Source organism: Pipistrellus kuhlii, unplaced genomic scaffold, assembly GCF_014108245.1.
Source record: "Pipistrellus kuhlii isolate mPipKuh1 unplaced genomic scaffold, mPipKuh1.p scaffold_m20_p_34, whole genome shotgun sequence".
Classification (NCBI taxonomy): Eukaryota; Metazoa; Chordata; class Mammalia; order Chiroptera; family Vespertilionidae; genus Pipistrellus; species Pipistrellus kuhlii.
The window spans coordinates 3,670,984-3,687,882 of NW_023425534.1; the positions used below are offsets into that span (position 1 = coordinate 3,670,984).

The following is a 16,899-nucleotide window of genomic DNA, read 5'->3' on the forward strand; positions in this document are numbered from 1 at the left end:
GGTGTGGCACCGAGGTCCCCCCGAGCCCGCCGTCGCCGGCACAGCCGTGGCGGGCTGCGGCGCGCCGTGAGCTCTCGGTCTCTGTATGAGTGTCGCGCTGCTTTCCCAGGCCCGGCCCGCTCTGAAAGCGCCGATGAGTCATCCGGGTCCTCCGTGGGTGTTGCCGGCAGGTGCGTCTTTTGGGGTCAGAGGCTAGAGCTTTGGATCGGCCGTGGGGGGACTTTTCCCTCCAAACTCCCTCGTCAGGACTTCCCAGGAGGGTCCGGCCTCGGGTGGTTCTAGGGGCAGAGACGTCTGCACCCCTGCCTGACGAGAGCGCAGCTCGGGGGGCGCTGTGCCCGCCTGGCACTCCTCCTGCCGGGGGCCCCTCCCCCAGGCCCGTGGCCAGGCCTGCAGGGGGTGCCCTGGGCGCTCCCACGGGAAGGAAGCGTGGTGGGCCGTGGCTCCCAGGGCCCCGGGCCCTCACCGGCGGGCAGAGCCGGCGCGCAGCCAGGCACAGAAGCTGCCAGCACAGACCTGCGAGGATCTCCGATCGCTCGGGGCGGCTTCTCTTGCAAAACCCTGGGCTGCAGCCACCCGTGGGGGGGGGGGGGGGGGAGCCGCCGTGGGAGGGAGCGGGCTTGGTCTCCAGGTGAAAGGAGGCTTTCTAAATAGGTCACCTTGTTCCACATCCTGAACTTCATTCTTCCCCGTCCTGGGGCCAAACAATGGTGTTACTGTTCCGGGGTCCGTGGGACGGACGGACGGACGGACGGAGGGAGGGAGGGGCGCACGGAGGGGGCACTGAGCGGGGAGGAGGTGAGTGTGTGTCTGCCTCTCCCGCGCACCCTGCCCCCACCCCGCTCCACGCATTTGTCACCCGTCACCCAATGTGCTGCCGGTGCCACCCAGTGCTGCGCCCGCCGTGAACTCTCTGGAGCACAGAACAAAGGATCGGTCACGTGGGCGGCGCCGCACTGAGCTGGGGGGGCCTCTGGAAGGCTGTAGAGGGGGGGACCCCACGGAGCGACAGGCAGTGCTGAGCCCGCTGTCCCCGGAGCCCAGGGCTGAAATTCCTACCCTCTGCGGCCACTGCCCTGCCCTGCACACCCCCTGCCCCCATGCCCCTGCCCGGCCCGCTGTCCGGCCTGCAGAGTGGAGCCGGCCGCTGTCCGGCGTGGCGGCTGGGGTTCGGGTTTCCTAACTCTCTCGTTTCCTGTGTGGGCCCGTGGAGACAGACATGGGGCCTGTGAGACAGACGGCGATCCCGTTTCTACAGGCAGATGAACATTTGCGAGTTAGAAGCGGTGTCACTGGACGTTTCAGGAGAAATTACTGTAGAAATAACACCCTCCTTCCCCCTCTGGGATGGTCCCGGAGCTCCCTCTGGGCGTTGGGACCTTCCCTGCCCGCTGTGGACTCGGGGTGCGTCCCGGGGGGCAAATGAACACGTACCCTCTGCTCGGCTAAAGGGCACGACACACACGGGGAGTTGTCAGGATCCACGTTGGTGCCCCCCTGCCCGGTGTCCCCTGTCACATGGTCTCCCCACGGCCATCCTCTCCCACAGCTCCCCTCCCCCCGCCCAGTGTCCCCTGTCACATGGTCTCCCCACGGCCATCCTCTCCCACAGCCCCCTCCCCCCCGCCCAGTGTCCCCTGTCACATGGTCTCCCCACGGCCATCCTCTCCCACAGCCCCCCCCCCCCTCCCAGTGTCCCCTGTCACATGGTCTCCCCACGGCCATCCTCTCCCACACCCCCCCCCCCGCCCAGTGTCCCCTGTCACATGGTCTCCCCACAGCACCCCCCCCGCCCAGTGTCCCCTGTCACATGGTCTCCCCACGGCCATCCTCTCCCACAGCTCCCCCCCCCCCCGCCCAGTGTCCCCTGTCACATGGTCTCCCCACGGCCATCCTCTCCCACAGGCCCCCCCCCCCCGCCCAGTGTCTCTTGTCACATGGTCTCCCCACGGCCATCCTCTCCCACAGCCCCCCCCCCCGCCCAGTGTCCCCTGTCGCCGTGGTCGGGGTGGGACCCTCCTCAGTGGGATTCTGAGGGGCCCTCCTGCTGGGGTGACAGAGCCAGGACAGGGCACTGGCTGCTCTGCTCCAGGAGGCAGTGAGATGAGCTCAGGAAGGTAACCGTGTCCCACCGGGCCCTGCAGAGGGGGTGTCCGCACAGCGATGGGTGTGGGTGCTTCTGACAGACCCGCCGTCCCCGGCTCAGAGGATGCTCCGGTGGAGGTTGGGGTCACCGCAGCCAGTCCCCGGGGTCACGGGACCCCGTGTCCACGCCAGCCTCGGCTCTCCCGCCCGCAGGCCTGGCAGCCAGCCCGCAGCCACGGTGCCCCTCGGGGGGCCGTACGGGGGTCCTGGAGGTGTCGGTGGCTCTCAGGGGTCGATGGGACTGGAAGCTTGGAACGGATGGTCCTGGGAGACCCAGGATGGGAGGACTCCGAGGTCTCCATACGCACAGAACTTTCTGGAACCCTTGGTCCCCCAGCGGCAGGAGGACGCCTCGGCTCTGCACTGGCCTGGCGGGCATTTGACACGAGGGGTCGCCAGCCTGTCTGGGAAGAAACGACGGGAGGGGGAGACGCAGGGCCTGCGCTGAGATACGGGGCCCGGGGTTCTCATCCGGAACGTTCTCCCCGCCAGGAGCCAGCCTCCAGGAGGCTGGCCGGCCCCGAAGGAAGCCATCCTCTCCGGGGCCTCCTCCCCGGGCAGGGCCGGCTCCGGGGGCGGGAGGGCCTCGGGAGCGCCCAGCCCCTCGCAGTCCCTCCTATCCCCCAACCTGGCCTGCTGGCCCCAGGCAGACGGGAGGACCTGGTCCCCGGCGCCCAGCTCCCCTGGTCCCTGCCCTCCGGGCCCTGCAGCATCCTGTCTCCGCTTCCGGGTGGGAGAGCAGTGAGCTCACTGCAGAGGGGGAGCCCACCCCCCGCCGGGCAGCCCAGAGGGAGCTCAGGAGCCCGGTCCCTGCCACTTCCCTTCCCAAGGCGGGCACGGGGGGCGGACCGGAGGGCAGGTGGGTGAGTCCCTCAGCCCCCCCCTGCTGAGCCCCTGGTGGCGGGCACACAGGCAGTGAGCGCTCTCCTCCCCCACCACCTGCCTCCCTCAGGGAGCCGGCGGCGGGCAGCCGGAGCGGGAGGAGGGGTCCTGGAGTCGGACTTCCTCCCGAGGGTCCGCTGGAGCCCAGGAGCCCCACGTGGCTTCGGTTGAGGGGAGAGGCGGTGGCCGTCCACGGGCTGGCCCGGAACGCTGGGCGGGGGAGGCTCTCCTGCCCCCTGGCCTGGGCTGCCTCGGGCACCCGAGAGCGACGGGGCACCCAGTCCAGGCACCATGCGGAGGTGGGACCGTCTGGGGGGCTGCTGCAGGCTCAGGGCCCACGAGCGAGCGGAGCGCCCGGGCCGAGCCCTCGCTGACCAGGAGTTCATGGCTGCCCAGCCCGCTCCCTCCCCGGCATGAGCCCGAGGGGCCGGTGGAGGCGGCTGTGCCGGGAGGGAGAGCGGCTGGGAGGTGGCGTCTCAGGGCTCTGCCGCCTGAAGCAGCAGGCTTGGGAAGCAAGCCCGCCCTTGCTGGCACCAGGGGAGATGCCCACCGCTCGGGCTGATCCCAGGCCTGTGCCAACTGGGCTTTCTGCCCTCAGAAATACCACACTGCCGTTCCGGATCCTTCTCTCTCCCGGCGACTGCCAGGCTGGGGGCCTCTCCCTTAGGACAGCTCCACGGCGGGCACCGGGCAGGGTCCCCTCGGTGCCAAGGCCCTGGCCTTCCCGGGGGGCCGTCTCCCCGCCCCAGCCCCCGCTCACCGGTCCTGTTTCTCTCTCCGCCCGGCAGGCAGCACGGACCGCGCGCCGTGTGCAGAGGCCGCCTTGCCGGGGGCGCCGTGAGGCCGGAGGCGGCGGCCATGGGCCAGAAGGTCACCGGCGGCATCAAGACGGTGGACATGAGGGACCCCGCGTACCGGCCCCTGAAGCAGGAGCTCCAGGGCCTGGACTACTGCACGCCCACCCGCCTGGAGCTGCTGCTGGACATGCCGCCCGCGCCCCGCGAGGTGCAGCTGCTGCACTCCTGGAACCACAACGACCGCTCGCTCAACGTCTTCGTCAAGGAGGACGACCGGCTGCTGTTCCACCGGCACCCGGTGGCCCAGAGCACGGACGCCATCCGGGGCAAGGTGGGCTACACGCGGGGGCTGCACGTGTGGCAGATCACCTGGGCCACGCGGCAGCGCGGCACGCACGCCGTGGTGGGCGTGGCCACGGCCGACGCCCCCCTGCACTCCGTGGGCTACACCACCCTCGTGGGCAACAACCACGAGTCCTGGGGCTGGGACCTGGGGCGCAACCGGCTCTACCACGACGGCAAGAACCAGCCGAGCAAGACGTACCCGGCCTTCCTGGAGCCGGACGAGACGTTCATCGTCCCCGACTCCTTCCTGGTGGCCCTGGACATGGACGACGGGACGCTGAGCTTCATCGTGGACGGACAGTACATGGGCGTGGCCTTCCGGGGGCTCAAGGGCAAGAAGCTGTACCCCGTCGTGAGTGCCGTCTGGGGCCACTGCGAGATCCGCATGCGCTACGTGAACGGACTCGACCGTAAGTGGCCGCTGCTGCATCCCGCCTGTGTCCGAGGGGCCTGGCGGGCCTGGCCAGGAGCTGGTGCGGTCCTCGGGGTTCAGATGCCTTTCGGTAGACGCCCCAGCGTCCTCGGGTCCTCAGAGGCGACGCTTGCTTGCCTCTGGTTAGATGGAAAGTTCTTGCTGGAGTCTGCCGGCCAACCTGGCAGCACCTGGTGGATGAATGAGCGGGTGGCTGGTTGGATGGATGGATGGGTGGGTGGGTGGATGGATGGATGGGTGGGTGGATGGATGGATGAGGAATGAATGAGTAGATGAGTGGGTGGATGAATGAATGGATGGGTGGGTGGATGGATGGATGGATGGATGGTGAGTAAAGGAATCAGTGAACGGATGGATGGTTTTTGACAGATGTGGCTTGTTTCTGGTCGACCTGCCTTTAGGATGTGCAGTGGACCAAATTCTAGCACAGCAGTCAGCGTGGTGTTGAGCTGGGGTTGGTGGTGCTGGTGGTAGTAGGTCCCTCGCATAATTGTGCTCCCGTAGTGGCAAGCAAGGGGCCTCTCTCACTCATTAGGGTCTTTCTCTCTGTGCTGGCGGCTCCTGGGTAGGCGCCTTTGGGACACAGTCCCCTGGGGGGACGGCGGGGGGGGGTTGTTCGGCCATGATGTCAGAGGCCTGGGAGAGGATCCAGAGGAGGAAACACGTGAGGGCTCTGCGGCGTCCTCCGCCCGCTGCCTCTGTGGGGAGTGGGATGAGGGGACGTGGGCTGGAGCTGCCGGCCTCGCCTGCTGACTGACCCCCGGGTCCTGCGTTGAGAGGCCACGGGGAGGCCAGGGCGGAGCTGTCCAGGGAGCGGCCATGTCCAGACGGCTCTGGAGGCTGGAGGCGGTCTGGAGACAGGGTCTGGAGACAGGGTCTGGGGGGGACTCTGTGGCTGGGGGGTGTTCAGAGCTGTGACCACTCCTATCTGCAAGCAGTGGTCACTGTCCCCCGAGGGAGAGCCCCTGGCCCGCAGGTCCCCTCTGCCCCCACGGGAGCCGCCGTCTCTGTGCCCGAGGCCTTTCCGTGCGTTAGACACGTTCACGTTCTCCCTCTGGTGCCTCCCGGATCAGGGTGCTGCCGTTTGTTGCGATGGATGGTTCAGCCGAGACTCGGCTCCTTTCTCTGGGAGACTTCCGACTTGCTGACCTCCTCCTGTGTCCTCCTGAGTGCCTCGCCCGTGGGGGGCCCCTCCTGCGCCTCCCTTCCAGCGGGGTCCAGGGGCCATCCCCTCTGGGGGGACTGACCACCCGCCCTGCAGGGGCTTCTTTCTGGGGGACGTCCTGCCTCCCCCGAGGGGCTGGTCCTGCAGGGACAGTGGGCGCAGAGTTGGGGGCAGGGGCCCCAGGGGGGCCACGCTACCTGGCCAGGTGCCAGGCGTCCTTTCCCACTGGGCACAGACGAGGGGTTCTGTTGGGTTTGCTGCTCTTTTGTAAGAGCTGCTGCCTGTGAAGGGGGCGGGCGCACACGTCCCGGGAGGCAGGCCAGGCCCACCACACGCTCTAGGCTCCATCTCCCGGAGCAGCGCCCCTGCCGCTGCCGGTGGGAGCGGCCAGGCCCGGGCGGGAGCGGAGGAGGGGAGGGTGAGGACGCCGCCGAATCCGGGTCCTTCCAAAGCGCATTCACGTGGCCGCGAATGAGACGCGGCGGCGTGGGCTCTGGGGCGCCGGTGGTGTCGCAGGCTCCGAGGCCTTGGAGAGCCGCAGGCCGCGGTGCTGGGCCGAGCTCGGTCCCACAGGCCCCAGGTCACCGCTTCTCCGAGAGACGCGGAAGTTGGCGCCCGGACGCCCCAGTTCCTCAGCCTTCTGCTCCCATAAATAGCGCCGACTCACTTCCCGATCCTGAGCCGTGTCCCCTCTCATTCATAGAAACGATGCAAACGAGCGAGATGGCACCGCGGCCGGGCCTCGCCCAGTAGCTCTGCCCCCTCTGTTTGGGCACCAGCTTTGTGGCTGGAGCGGGGTGTAGAGCCTACGGCTCCCCCTTGAGAAGTTTTAGGGGCGGGGGAGGGAGTGCTTGGGGCCTGCTAGCAACCAACCAATAGCCTTTAGAACCTGCCCGTCACCCCCAGAGAAGCCCACCGCCGGGAGCCGTCACCCCGCCCCTCACCCTGACACCCTCAGCTGTAGGAGGGGGTCCTCAGGGATTTGAGGTTTTTAATGTGACTGTTAATGTGCTGAGACACAGTGGTGAACATGTCGGTGGCATGGGCTCCCGAGGGGAATGCTGGGTCTCTCTGGGTTGTGGGGGGTCTGGGCTTCGCTCTGCTCACAAAGGAGTCTCAGAGTCAAGGGGCGCCCATTTGCGTGTGCCCTTTCTGTGTCCAGGACACTGTGCTCCCCAGGCCCTGCTTTTAGGGACGAGGGAAGGGGAGGTCACCTGGGGGGAAGGGGTGAGCAGGGCCTCGGCCTGGCCGGCTCCTTCTGAGTTGAAAGTCTATCGGAGCCGCTGACTTACAGGGAGCCCCGCTGGCAGGAAGATGGGGCCGGGCCCTCAGGGGACACCAGGACACGGGCGCCCTTACAGCTGCAGAGAGGCCTCTTCCCAGTCCGGGTGCCCGGCCTGTGACCTTGGCCTATGACCTCTGTGCCTCAGTGCCCCCAGCTGTGACATGCAGATGGGAACAGTACCCGTGGGCAGTTGGGGGGGGGGGGTCCTCACAAGATAATTCCTTTCCCGAAAGCTTCGTACAGTGGTGCGGGGTGCACTCAGGGAAGAGCCGGCTGCTGGTGCCCCGGCAGCCGCCGCTCGCCCGGGTGTAAGAGGGGGGCAGCCTGAGTCAGCACCCAGCTTCCCGTCCGCCTGGCAGCGTGACCCCGGGCGTTATCTGGACTCCACCCCTCCGTTCCCCCGTCTGCCTGTGACCGTGACATCTCCGCCCCCCGGGTGGTGGGGACGGCCCTCGCGTTTTGCAAAGTGGGTTCTGTGCTCGCCGAAAACGATGGCTTTGAAATGAAATTGTCCTCTGCGTGCTCCCCTGGGGGTGGTGCGCCCAGAGCCCAGCCCGCCTCACCCGCTCTCTCCCCGTCTCCGCAGCCGAGCCCCTGCCGCTCATGGACCTCTGCCGCCGCTCTGTGCGCCTGGCCCTGGGGAAGGAGCGTCTGGGCGAGATCCAGGCGCTGCCGCTGCCCGCCGCCCTCAAGGCCTACCTCCTCTACCAGTGACGCCGGGCCCGCACCACGGCCGCCGCCCACAGCCGCCGACAGCCACGGAGCCAGGCCCCGCCGCCCGCCCGCCCTGCGCCTCGGACAGGCGTCCGCAGCGGGAGGAAGGCCTGCTCCTCCTCCTCCTCCTCCTGCTGCCCTCGGGACACGGACGCGGACACGGGCCCCCTGGCCCCTCCCGGCCCTGGCAGAGGGCCCTGCGTGCCCGTGCCAGCCCCTCCTGGGAAAAGGACATAGGACCTCAGGTGGCCTGGGAGCCCCCCTGCCGGGTCCGGGGAGCGGGGCCCGGAGCAGACCCAGGGTGCTAAGAGGTGCTCGGCAGGGCTGTGCCGGGCACCCCGCTCCGGACGTCAGAAACTCACGGGACGAGGCAGCAGCCGGAGGGACCGCCCGCCGGCCGGCACGGAGGCTCAGCGCCAGGCCCGCGGCCGGTGCCCGGACCCTGTATTTATTCTCTCCACAGTAACGAAAGCCATTTATTTATTCCACGTAGAAAGGGACCGCCTCCGGTCCCCGCGCTGGAGGGCTCTCCTGCTTTTCTCCGTCCGCCCTGCCGCTCCTGGCACGTGCCAGCCTCGCCCGTCCTCGCCGGCCGGCCGTGCCGTGTCCCCGCGTGGCACACGTGTCTGCGTGGGTCCCTCGGCCCACAGCTCCCCGGGGGCTCTGCCCTGAGTTCCAGGCGGTCGGAGCGTCGTGAGGGTCACGGCTCCACAGCGGCCGCGACGGACACGTGGGCTCCCACGCCTTCGCACGTGGCTTATTTCCGTGTCTTCCGTGGGCTCGGGCTGTGGGTTTGGTTTTGCTCCTGCCTTCCTGGCTGAGATGGCCCACAGGAGGACCGGACCGAGGAGGGAGGAGGAACGAGGAGCAGGCTGGGGTTGCGGGAGACGAGCGAGGCATCACGCCTCACGCAAGCCCACGCGTGGCCCACGCGTGTCTCCACGTAGTGCCTAGCTCATCACGACCCCCCAGAGCCAGGGGGCGGGGCGGGGCGGGGCGGGCGGCGGGAGAGGGCCCCCCTCCCTGCCGCAGCCCCCCCACGTAGCAGCCCCGGCCCCTGCCACCACATTTGGCGTTTCTCGGTCTCGAAGCCGGCTCCGTCCCCTTCTGCACAGGTACAATAGATGACTTTATTTGTTTAAAATGTTTAATATATATGCGTATATATTTGTCCGTAAGAATTATGTTTTAAACAGCTGCTGTAGGGTACCTTTAAAAAGAAAAAAAAAAGAAGTCTTCCAGTGAAATATATTTTTTAAAGCACAACCTCGGTGCCGAGACCGGGGGAGGCGTGTCAGTGGCCCCTTGTCACGGCGAGGTGGCCGTTTCAGCTTCCCTTCCCTGTGAGGCCAGAGACCTGCCTCCTCCTGCTCCAGGCCAGCCCCGCGGTGACCGTTGCACATGCGAGTTCCACTCCCAGGGCCCCTGCCGCTTCCCACGGGACCCCGCGCCTCCCGCCGCGGCCGGACGCTGGCAGGGCTCTGTCGTCTCTGCACCCCTCCCCCCGCCGCCCTCAGCGTCCCCCTAAGCTCCCCTCCTCCTCTCAGCCCAGAGCCCTGTGACCTGTACAGTCTTGAAACTCCCATTCTATTTTATGATGGTTGATCATAGTAACCGAATAAAGGAAAGTTTATTAACTCTGAGTCCCTCTCTGTGCCTTCGGGGGGAGGGGAGAGGCGTGGCCGGCCCCTCCTGGGCTCGCCAGCTCCAGGGGCCCCGGTTTTCAGCGGATAATGAGGGGATGGCCGGCCTCCACCCCGTTCCCCTCGTCACATGCCAGCCAGAGCCTCCGAAGAGCAGGAGGGCCCTGGATGGGCGATCCCAGAATGCCCCCACCTCCTTTCGGAAGTCTGTGAGCCCGCGCCCCAGACCGCGGGCCTTGCTGGCCTAACAGGAAGGACTGTGCGCCAGGCTCAGGGCAGTCAGTGGAAGGAGCTGGTCATTCGTCGTTGGGTCTGTCCCTGGGGCCAAGCACAGGGATGCCCTGGCCGCCGCCGTGGGCAGGGTCCTCACACACACCTCCCCTCAGCCGGGAACACGGGAGAGGCTGACTTCCTGGGAGGATGGGCAAGCGATCAGGAGAACAGTCGAGAAACAATCCCTTGTCCTGACTAGTTTCCAAAGAATTAGCCAGAGTGCATCCCTGTGGGCATTCTTCATCCTTAAGGCATGCTGGGGTCCGCGGGGCGGGGGCGTGTGCTGGCCGGACAGCCGAGCGCCCAGGACCAGAGTCCTGTGTCCCGCCCGGCGAGCTGTGTCCCCCGCCCGCCCTCCCGCCCGCCGGCACCAGCGGCACTGGGAGGTGTTGGTCACAATGCAGGCCTCCAGGCCCCGCTGGAGCTGGCCGAGCCCACATGTCCGGGGCCGGGCCCAGGAAGGTGCTGTTTTCTCAAACTCCCCGAGGGGCCTCGCCCGAGGCGGGCGCCCCCGGGGCGGGGTCCGCTCTCTCCCGGAAAGCCGCTGGGCACAGGGGCACGCTCTCGTGGGCTGGTGGCTTGGCCCGGCGACGAGCACACGGCTCCTGAGTCAGCCCTGGCCTCGGGTGTCGGCGCTGACCCTGGCGGGCGGTGGGATGTGGGGTGGGCCTCCCTGGGGGACAGTCCTCCTGGGCCCATCGCCCGGGGGCAGGGGCAGGGTGACGTGAGGTGTTAGAACCGGCCGGCCGGGCCCCCCGCCAGCGTGCAAACACGCTGTCGGAGCCACGCACTGCGTTCTGTCCTGGAAAGGGCCCGTTCCCGGCCTGGACCTGGCCTCGGAGAAGGGACCGGGCATTCCTAAACCGACTTCCTGATACACGTGCTTCCTTCCCAGGCACGGCCGCCGGCGATCACGGTGGGTGTTGGGGAAGGGACCCCGCGAAGCCTTCCCCAGACACGTGTGGAGGGCAGGGGGTCTGACATGGTGTTTAGGTGGCCTTTGGAGCTCTGGCTGGCTTGGGGTGGGGGGGGCCGGGGAGGCGTGGGGTCAGGCGGTGGGAGTGGGAGGGGGGCGGGCTGGTGTCGGGAACACGGAAAAGGAGGGCCTTTGTGCGGCCTGGAGCCTTCTGGGGTGGGGGCGGGGGCAGGCTTTTGCGTTGAGGGGAGCGATCTTCATAAAACCATCCGGCGACCAGCCCATGTGAATGTAATTAATAGCCTGCCCTCCAGCAGGTAGCGAGCAGCCTCTCAGCTTGCCCTTCTTCCTCCCTCTTCCCTCCTTCCTCCTCCCTCCTCCCTCCTTTCTTCTTCCTCCTCCCTCCTCCATCCATGTCCATCTCCTGCACTCGGCTCCCCCAATCGCCCCCCCGCCCTTCCCCCTGCCCCTCCTCTCCTCTCCTCCCCTCCCCTCCCCTCCCCTCCCCTCCCCTCCCCTCCCCTCCCCTCCCCTCCCCTCTCCTTGGTGAGATGAGGAATGCGGGCTTCACTGAACCACAAAGTATGCCAGGGAGCCGGGAGGGGCCGAGGACAGAGCAATTAGTTCATGCTGCAGCCCAGACACCCAAGCGTGGTTGGAGTCCAGCTGCAAGGAATATTTGAAATAACGAGCTGCCCGGGGCCAGGCGTTTGCTGTGTTTTCGGGACGGGGCCATGGCAACCGGGGAGGAAACCGTGAGCTAGGGACTGGGCTCTAGAATCAACAAATGATGTCCTGGCCGCGGAGCCCAGAGGAAGCCGCTCCGGCCCTGGGGGCTCCGGGGGCTCAGCGGCTGGCGGCCCAGTGCGTTCTGCACCGCCCGTCCAGCTCGGCGTCCTCGGCAGGACTCTGAGGGTCTTTTTCTTTTCTCTCTCTCTTTATTTTTAAGAGAAACGCTTTGAAAAACTACTTCTCCAAGCCTTTCCTCCCAGGCTGCTGGCCTCGCGATGTGTTTCCTGGGCAGAGGGGTGCTCCCCGTGGGAAAGCCCGGCCGGAGGGCAGCGGGCCACAGGGGAGGGCGCTGACCTTGCCCGGGGCCTCCCCCCCGCCCAGGGCACCCCCTTCCTGGTCGGCTCTAGAGGCGGGGAAAGTGAGGCCACACTATTCCCTCCCTTTCTCCTCTGAGAGTGAGGTGACCAGACGTCCCGCTGTGGGCGGGACAGTCCCGATTTTTAACAATTTGTTTTAAACGCCGCGGGACGCGAGACGAACTGTTAAAAACTGGGACTGTCCCGCTGGTCACCTCATCTGAGCGCGACCTTCCCGCGTCCCTGAGAAAGCCCGGAGAAGCCCAGGAGCCAAGGACCGAGTTTGGGGCTTTCGCTTGAACGTCACAAGCGCCTCCTGCATCGCCGGGGGCCTTCGGGGGGGAAAGCAGAAATCCCCGAGGCTCAGGCCCGGGACCCTGCGCGGGGAGGGGCCGCCGCTGGCTCTGACACGTTGGCGGTTTCCGGGCAGAGCCGCCCCGTGCTGGTCCAGGGAGGCTGGGGGACCCCGGGCGGCGGGCGGCTCCGTCGGCTCTGGGCCCAGGCCCGGGGCTGCGGCGCCTCGTCTTCCCGGCCCCGACGTGCTTGTCTGGAGGGAAAACGCGAGGGGAATACCGGGAGCCGGGAAACGGCTCTGGCTCCTCGGCCCCGGGTTTCCCCGAGGAAGCGAGTCCTGGCAGCTGGGCCGGGAGCTCAGCTCTCGGAGCCGCCGCTCCGGTGCCGTCCAAACTGCCGTCCACGCAGAGGCTGCTCGCGGCTGTTTCCTTGGCAGCACCCACCCAGGATGCGTCTCCCCTGTCTCTTCACAGACGCCCCGCCCCATCCTCCCTCCCACCAGCACCTCGGGGCCCCTCCTTTTTATTAAAATTGTTTTTTAAGTATATATCTTTTTTTAAAAAACATATTTTATTGATTTTGTACAGAGAGGAAGGGAGAGAGATAAGAGAGTTAGAAACATTGATGAGAGATACACATCGATCAGCTGCCTCTTGCACACCACCTACTGGGGATATGCCCGCAACCAAGGTACATACCCTTGACCGGAATCGAACCCGGGACCTTTCAGTCCCCAAGCCGATGCTCTATCTATCCATTGAGCCAAACCGGTCTTGGCTTAAGTATATATCTTATGGATATTTTACAGAGAGGAAAAGAGAGGGATGGAGAGTTAGAAACATTGGTGAGAATCATCAATCAGCTGCCTCTTGCACACCTCCTACTGGGCATGTGCCCGCAACCCAGGAACATGCCCTTGACCGGAATCGAACCTGGGACCCTTCAGTCCGCAGGCCGATGCTCTATCCACTGAGCCACACCGGTTTCGGCTGGGCCCCACCTTTTGAAGATTTTTCAATGGCAGCACGTAGGCGGAGGTCCCTCCCCAGGATCTCTGTTGGGCAGGGCTGCCGGCAGGGCCGCCGATGGCCCTGGGGAGAAGGAACTTCAGCCGAAAAGCAAAGCCGCTCGCCTCGCAGCCGGTCCCCGCGATGGGGCCGCGTGAGGGGGGAAGGGCCGGCCCTCCCCGCCCTGGGAATGGAAACCCCAGAGCCGCTTGACCTTGCCCAGGCCCTCTGACCCCCATTTCCACGTTGTGTTCGTTTCCGGTGGCTGCCACCGTGAATTGCCACCTACCGGGTGGTGTAACACAACACACACGTAGATCCTTGCGGCTCTGGAGCCGGAAGTCCGAACATCCAGCCGGGCTCCCGCCGGGGCCTCTGAGATAAGGTGACCAGACGTCCCGCTTTTGGCAGGACAGCCCCGATTTTTAACAATGTGTCCTGCGGCGTTTTAAAAAAGACTTTTTTTAAATGCCACGGGACGCGGGACACATTATTAAAAATCGGGGCGTCTGGTCACCTTACTCCAAGGGAGACTCCTCCCTGCCTGGTCTCCCCGTCGGCCTCATGGACTAGGGGCCCCTGGGTCATCGGGATGGAGTCACCTGAAGATCCCTATCGAGGCGGCCTCCGCTAAGACCCTCCTTCAAATAAGCTCACGCCCAGCCCGGCTCCCGTGGCTCCGTGCTGGGGCGTCGACCTATGAACCAGGAGGTCACAGTTCAGTTTCCGGTCAGGGCACAGGCCCGGGTTGCGGGCTCGATCCCAGTGTGGGGCATGCAGGAGGCAGCCGATCCATGATTCTCTCTCATTGCTGATGAATCTCTCTCCCTCTCCTTCTCCCTTCCTCTCTGAAATCAATAAATAAAAATATATTTGTTAAGCTGGCTTTAAAAAAATAAATAAATAAGGTCACATTCACAGGGCCCAGGGTCAGCACGTGGACATTCCCGTCCGAGGGCCAACATTCAACCCTCCACCCGCCTTCAGAACCAGGACTGAGACAGTAGCCACTGGTGGGATGGCCGTGAGGGTTTATGGAACGGTGAGGGGGGAAACAGCCCAGGGCCAGACTGTCCGGCAAGTCTCCCCACCGTTATGGCCTCCCTCCTGCCCCTGCCCCTGCCCCTGCCCCTGGCGGCAGGCCCCCAAGGGCAGACCTGCTGTAGAATTGAGGGGCATTCTCCTAGGACAGTGCTTCTCAGCCTTCCTAAGGCCGCGCCCCTTTCATACAGCCCCTCCTGCTATGGCGACCCCCAGGCCGAGAACCGCTGCTGTGGAGCCTGAGACCATCGGGAAACACAGACATTTACATCACGGTTCATAACGGAAGCAACATCACAGTGGTGAGGTAGCCACGAGAATAATGTTATGGCTGGGGGTCACCACCACACGAGGAGCTGTGTTAAAGGGTTGAGCGTTCGGAAGGTGGGGAACCACGGTCTAGGGTAGGGGTGTCGAACTCAATCAGAGAAGGGGCCAAAATCTAAAATCCAGCCTAAATCGCGGGCCGAATGGTTTACTGAACAGTCATAAACTGTCATTGTGATGGAAACGCAGCGGAGTGCAGTGATGACAGCGCGGTGCGGGCCACATTGCAAGGCCTGGCGGGACGGATTTGGCCCGCGGGCCTTGTGTTTGACACATGTGGTCTAGGGGGACGGTGCCCAGGTTGTACGTGGAATCCTCAGACTCCGGCTCAGGCCAGATGTGGAGAGAACTTGGCACCTGCTGTGGACAGAGACGTGGCCTCCCTCTCTCTCCTCTGGGTCCCTCGGACCAGCTACAGCGAGTGGGCTGGGTGGTCGGGGAAGGCGAGAGCATTGCTCAGAAGTCACCGGAAACAAGCCGAGCCAGGGACGCGGTGCCCGGGTGCCAGGCTCCCCTCGGCGGGCGGCTCCGGCCCGGCTCCCTCCATCTCTCTGTGGGACGGAGGGAGGCGGCTCCCCTCCCCAGCCAGCCGCACAGATTCGATCGTACAAGGACATGGAATGCGAGCCCCGGGCTATTTAAAGAGCCGGAGCGGAGCGGCCGGCGGGGGCGGCCGGGCAGGGTGCAGGCAGGGTGCCTCGGGCGGCGGGCTCCCCTCACGCTCACATGGTTTGATTTACTGGACGGCGAGCAGCTCCGGCTTCAGACAGAGAAGTATTTGAAGCAGCTGCCAGATGTTGTGTCTGAGCCGGGCTTTTACAACGTGCTTACTGGTTAGCAGCCTGCCTCCCGCCGGAGTCCGCTCGTCCCGGCGGGTTCGGGGCCCTGGCACAGGCCCACGGGCCTTGTCAGCGTCCCAGCCGCTCCCTCCCCCGCCCGGAGCCTGAGGGCCTGCAGGCAGCCAGGGGGGCGCCCGCTCCGAGCACCTTGCCTGCCCGGGGTGCAGCGTGGCCTGACTTCGGGGCGTCCTGCAGGCACCCTGAGCGTGTGGAATGTTCTGGCTGCTGGACGTTCTGGGATGGACAGAGCTCCCCCCGCCCCAGACGGCTTTGCAACGAGGCACCTGCTGGGGCAGGCCCTACTTTCTGGCCTCTACATGCCGGGTGGACGGGCATGGGGGGGGCGGGGCTGGGACCGGCTCCTCCGGGGGTTCTGGAAGGTCCTCAAACCCCTGGAAACCCCGGTGAGCCAGGGAGTTCCCAGGAAGGCACCAGCGGGTCTGACCTTCGCACGGAGGCCACCGTGTCAGGCTGGCAGCCAACCTGATGAGCGAGGGAGCCAAGATGCCCCCGTGTAGGCTGTGGGGTGCACAGGACGCAGGTTTGGGGGTGCACTGGACTCAGCCCCTCCCCCCCACCAAGGAGGCCTGTGGCGGAAGGCACATGACTGAGTGTTCACCCCTGAGGCCACTTGGAAGGCTGCTCAGAGGCTGCGGGTGATGGGGCGGGCAGGGGGAGGGGGTCAATCTCGCTGCTGTGAGAGCGCACTTGTGGGTCCAGGAACCCCAGACGCCGCCCCAGTGGGCACGGTGTCCAGTCCCCTCGGGCGGCGCCACAGACAGGAACAGCCCCGCGGACGTGTCAGTGCTGGGCTCTCCTCGGACGGGACGCCTCCCGGCCCGCTGGAGGAGCGGGGCCCCAGGCTGCGGGGCTGGGGAGCCGCTCGGGGCCCCGGGACCCTGCCTCCCGGGCTGCCGGGGGGACCCCTGCGTGCCTCTCCGACAGCCCTGAGCAGCCCGGCTTCTCTGACCCTCTGCCCTTGTCCCTTCTGGATCTTCCAGAGAAACAGAAAGAGAAAGAGCACCCAGGGCACCCTCCCCAGGAGCCCGGTTCCCAGAAACGGGGGCGGGATGTGGGGAGTTCCCAGGCTGGCCCCCGGCAGGGAGAAGCCCACAGCAACCCAGCCACCCTCAGGGGGACAGACAGACCCAGCACCCGCAGCAACCCAGCCACCCGCAGGGGGCAGAGAGACCCAGCACCCACAGCAACCCAGCCACCCGCAGGGGGACAGACAGACCCAGCACCCGCAGCAACCCAGCCACCCGCAGGGGGACAGAGACCTAGCAGAGGACAGGGGGCAGGGGGCTGGGGCAGGGGACAGAAGGCAGGAGGTGGGGTGGGGGGAGAGACAGGGGCAGGGGTAGGGGCAGGAGGCAGGGGGTAAGGGGCAGGGATGGGGGCAGGGGGCAGGGGGCGGGGGCAGAGGGCAAGGGTACTGGACTCAGAAGGCCCATCGCCGATCCCATGACGAGGACGCTGCCTCTGGGAGCCTCCGTTTCCCTCTCCTATAAACGGGATAATGACCTTCCGGCCGAGCCTATGGCTGCAAAGACCCAGTGAGTCTGGGGAGGGGCGATGCCTGAGAAGCTGCAGACCCACACAGGCCCGGGTTTTATTGTTACAACCTCTGTCCCTGGGGAAGAGGGAGACCCGCACCTCAGAGGGGCCTGCCCTTCGCAGGGCGCACCTCCCTCGGCCCTGAGGC

At 66.2% G+C, this 16,899-nt stretch overlaps 1 protein-coding gene across 2 annotated transcripts in view; it reads left to right on the forward strand.

Moving 5' to 3' along the window:
• Positions 1-9,403, forward strand: part of SPSB1 (splA/ryanodine receptor domain and SOCS box containing 1) — a 37,034-nt gene extending 27,631 nt beyond the window's left edge. The window contains exons 2-3 of one of the 2 annotated variants that reach the window (XM_045570593.1): positions 3,816-4,579; positions 7,639-9,403. In XM_045570593.1, coding sequence (XP_045426549.1) covers positions 3,816-4,579; positions 7,639-8,074 — 1,200 coding nt within the window. In that variant the 3' untranslated portion in view covers positions 8,075-9,403. Of the gene's footprint in view, positions 1-3,815; positions 4,580-7,638 lie in introns of those variants that run through there. The other variant, XM_036460936.2, reaches the window with a different exon arrangement.
• Positions 9,404-16,899: the final 7,496 nt, after the last annotated feature.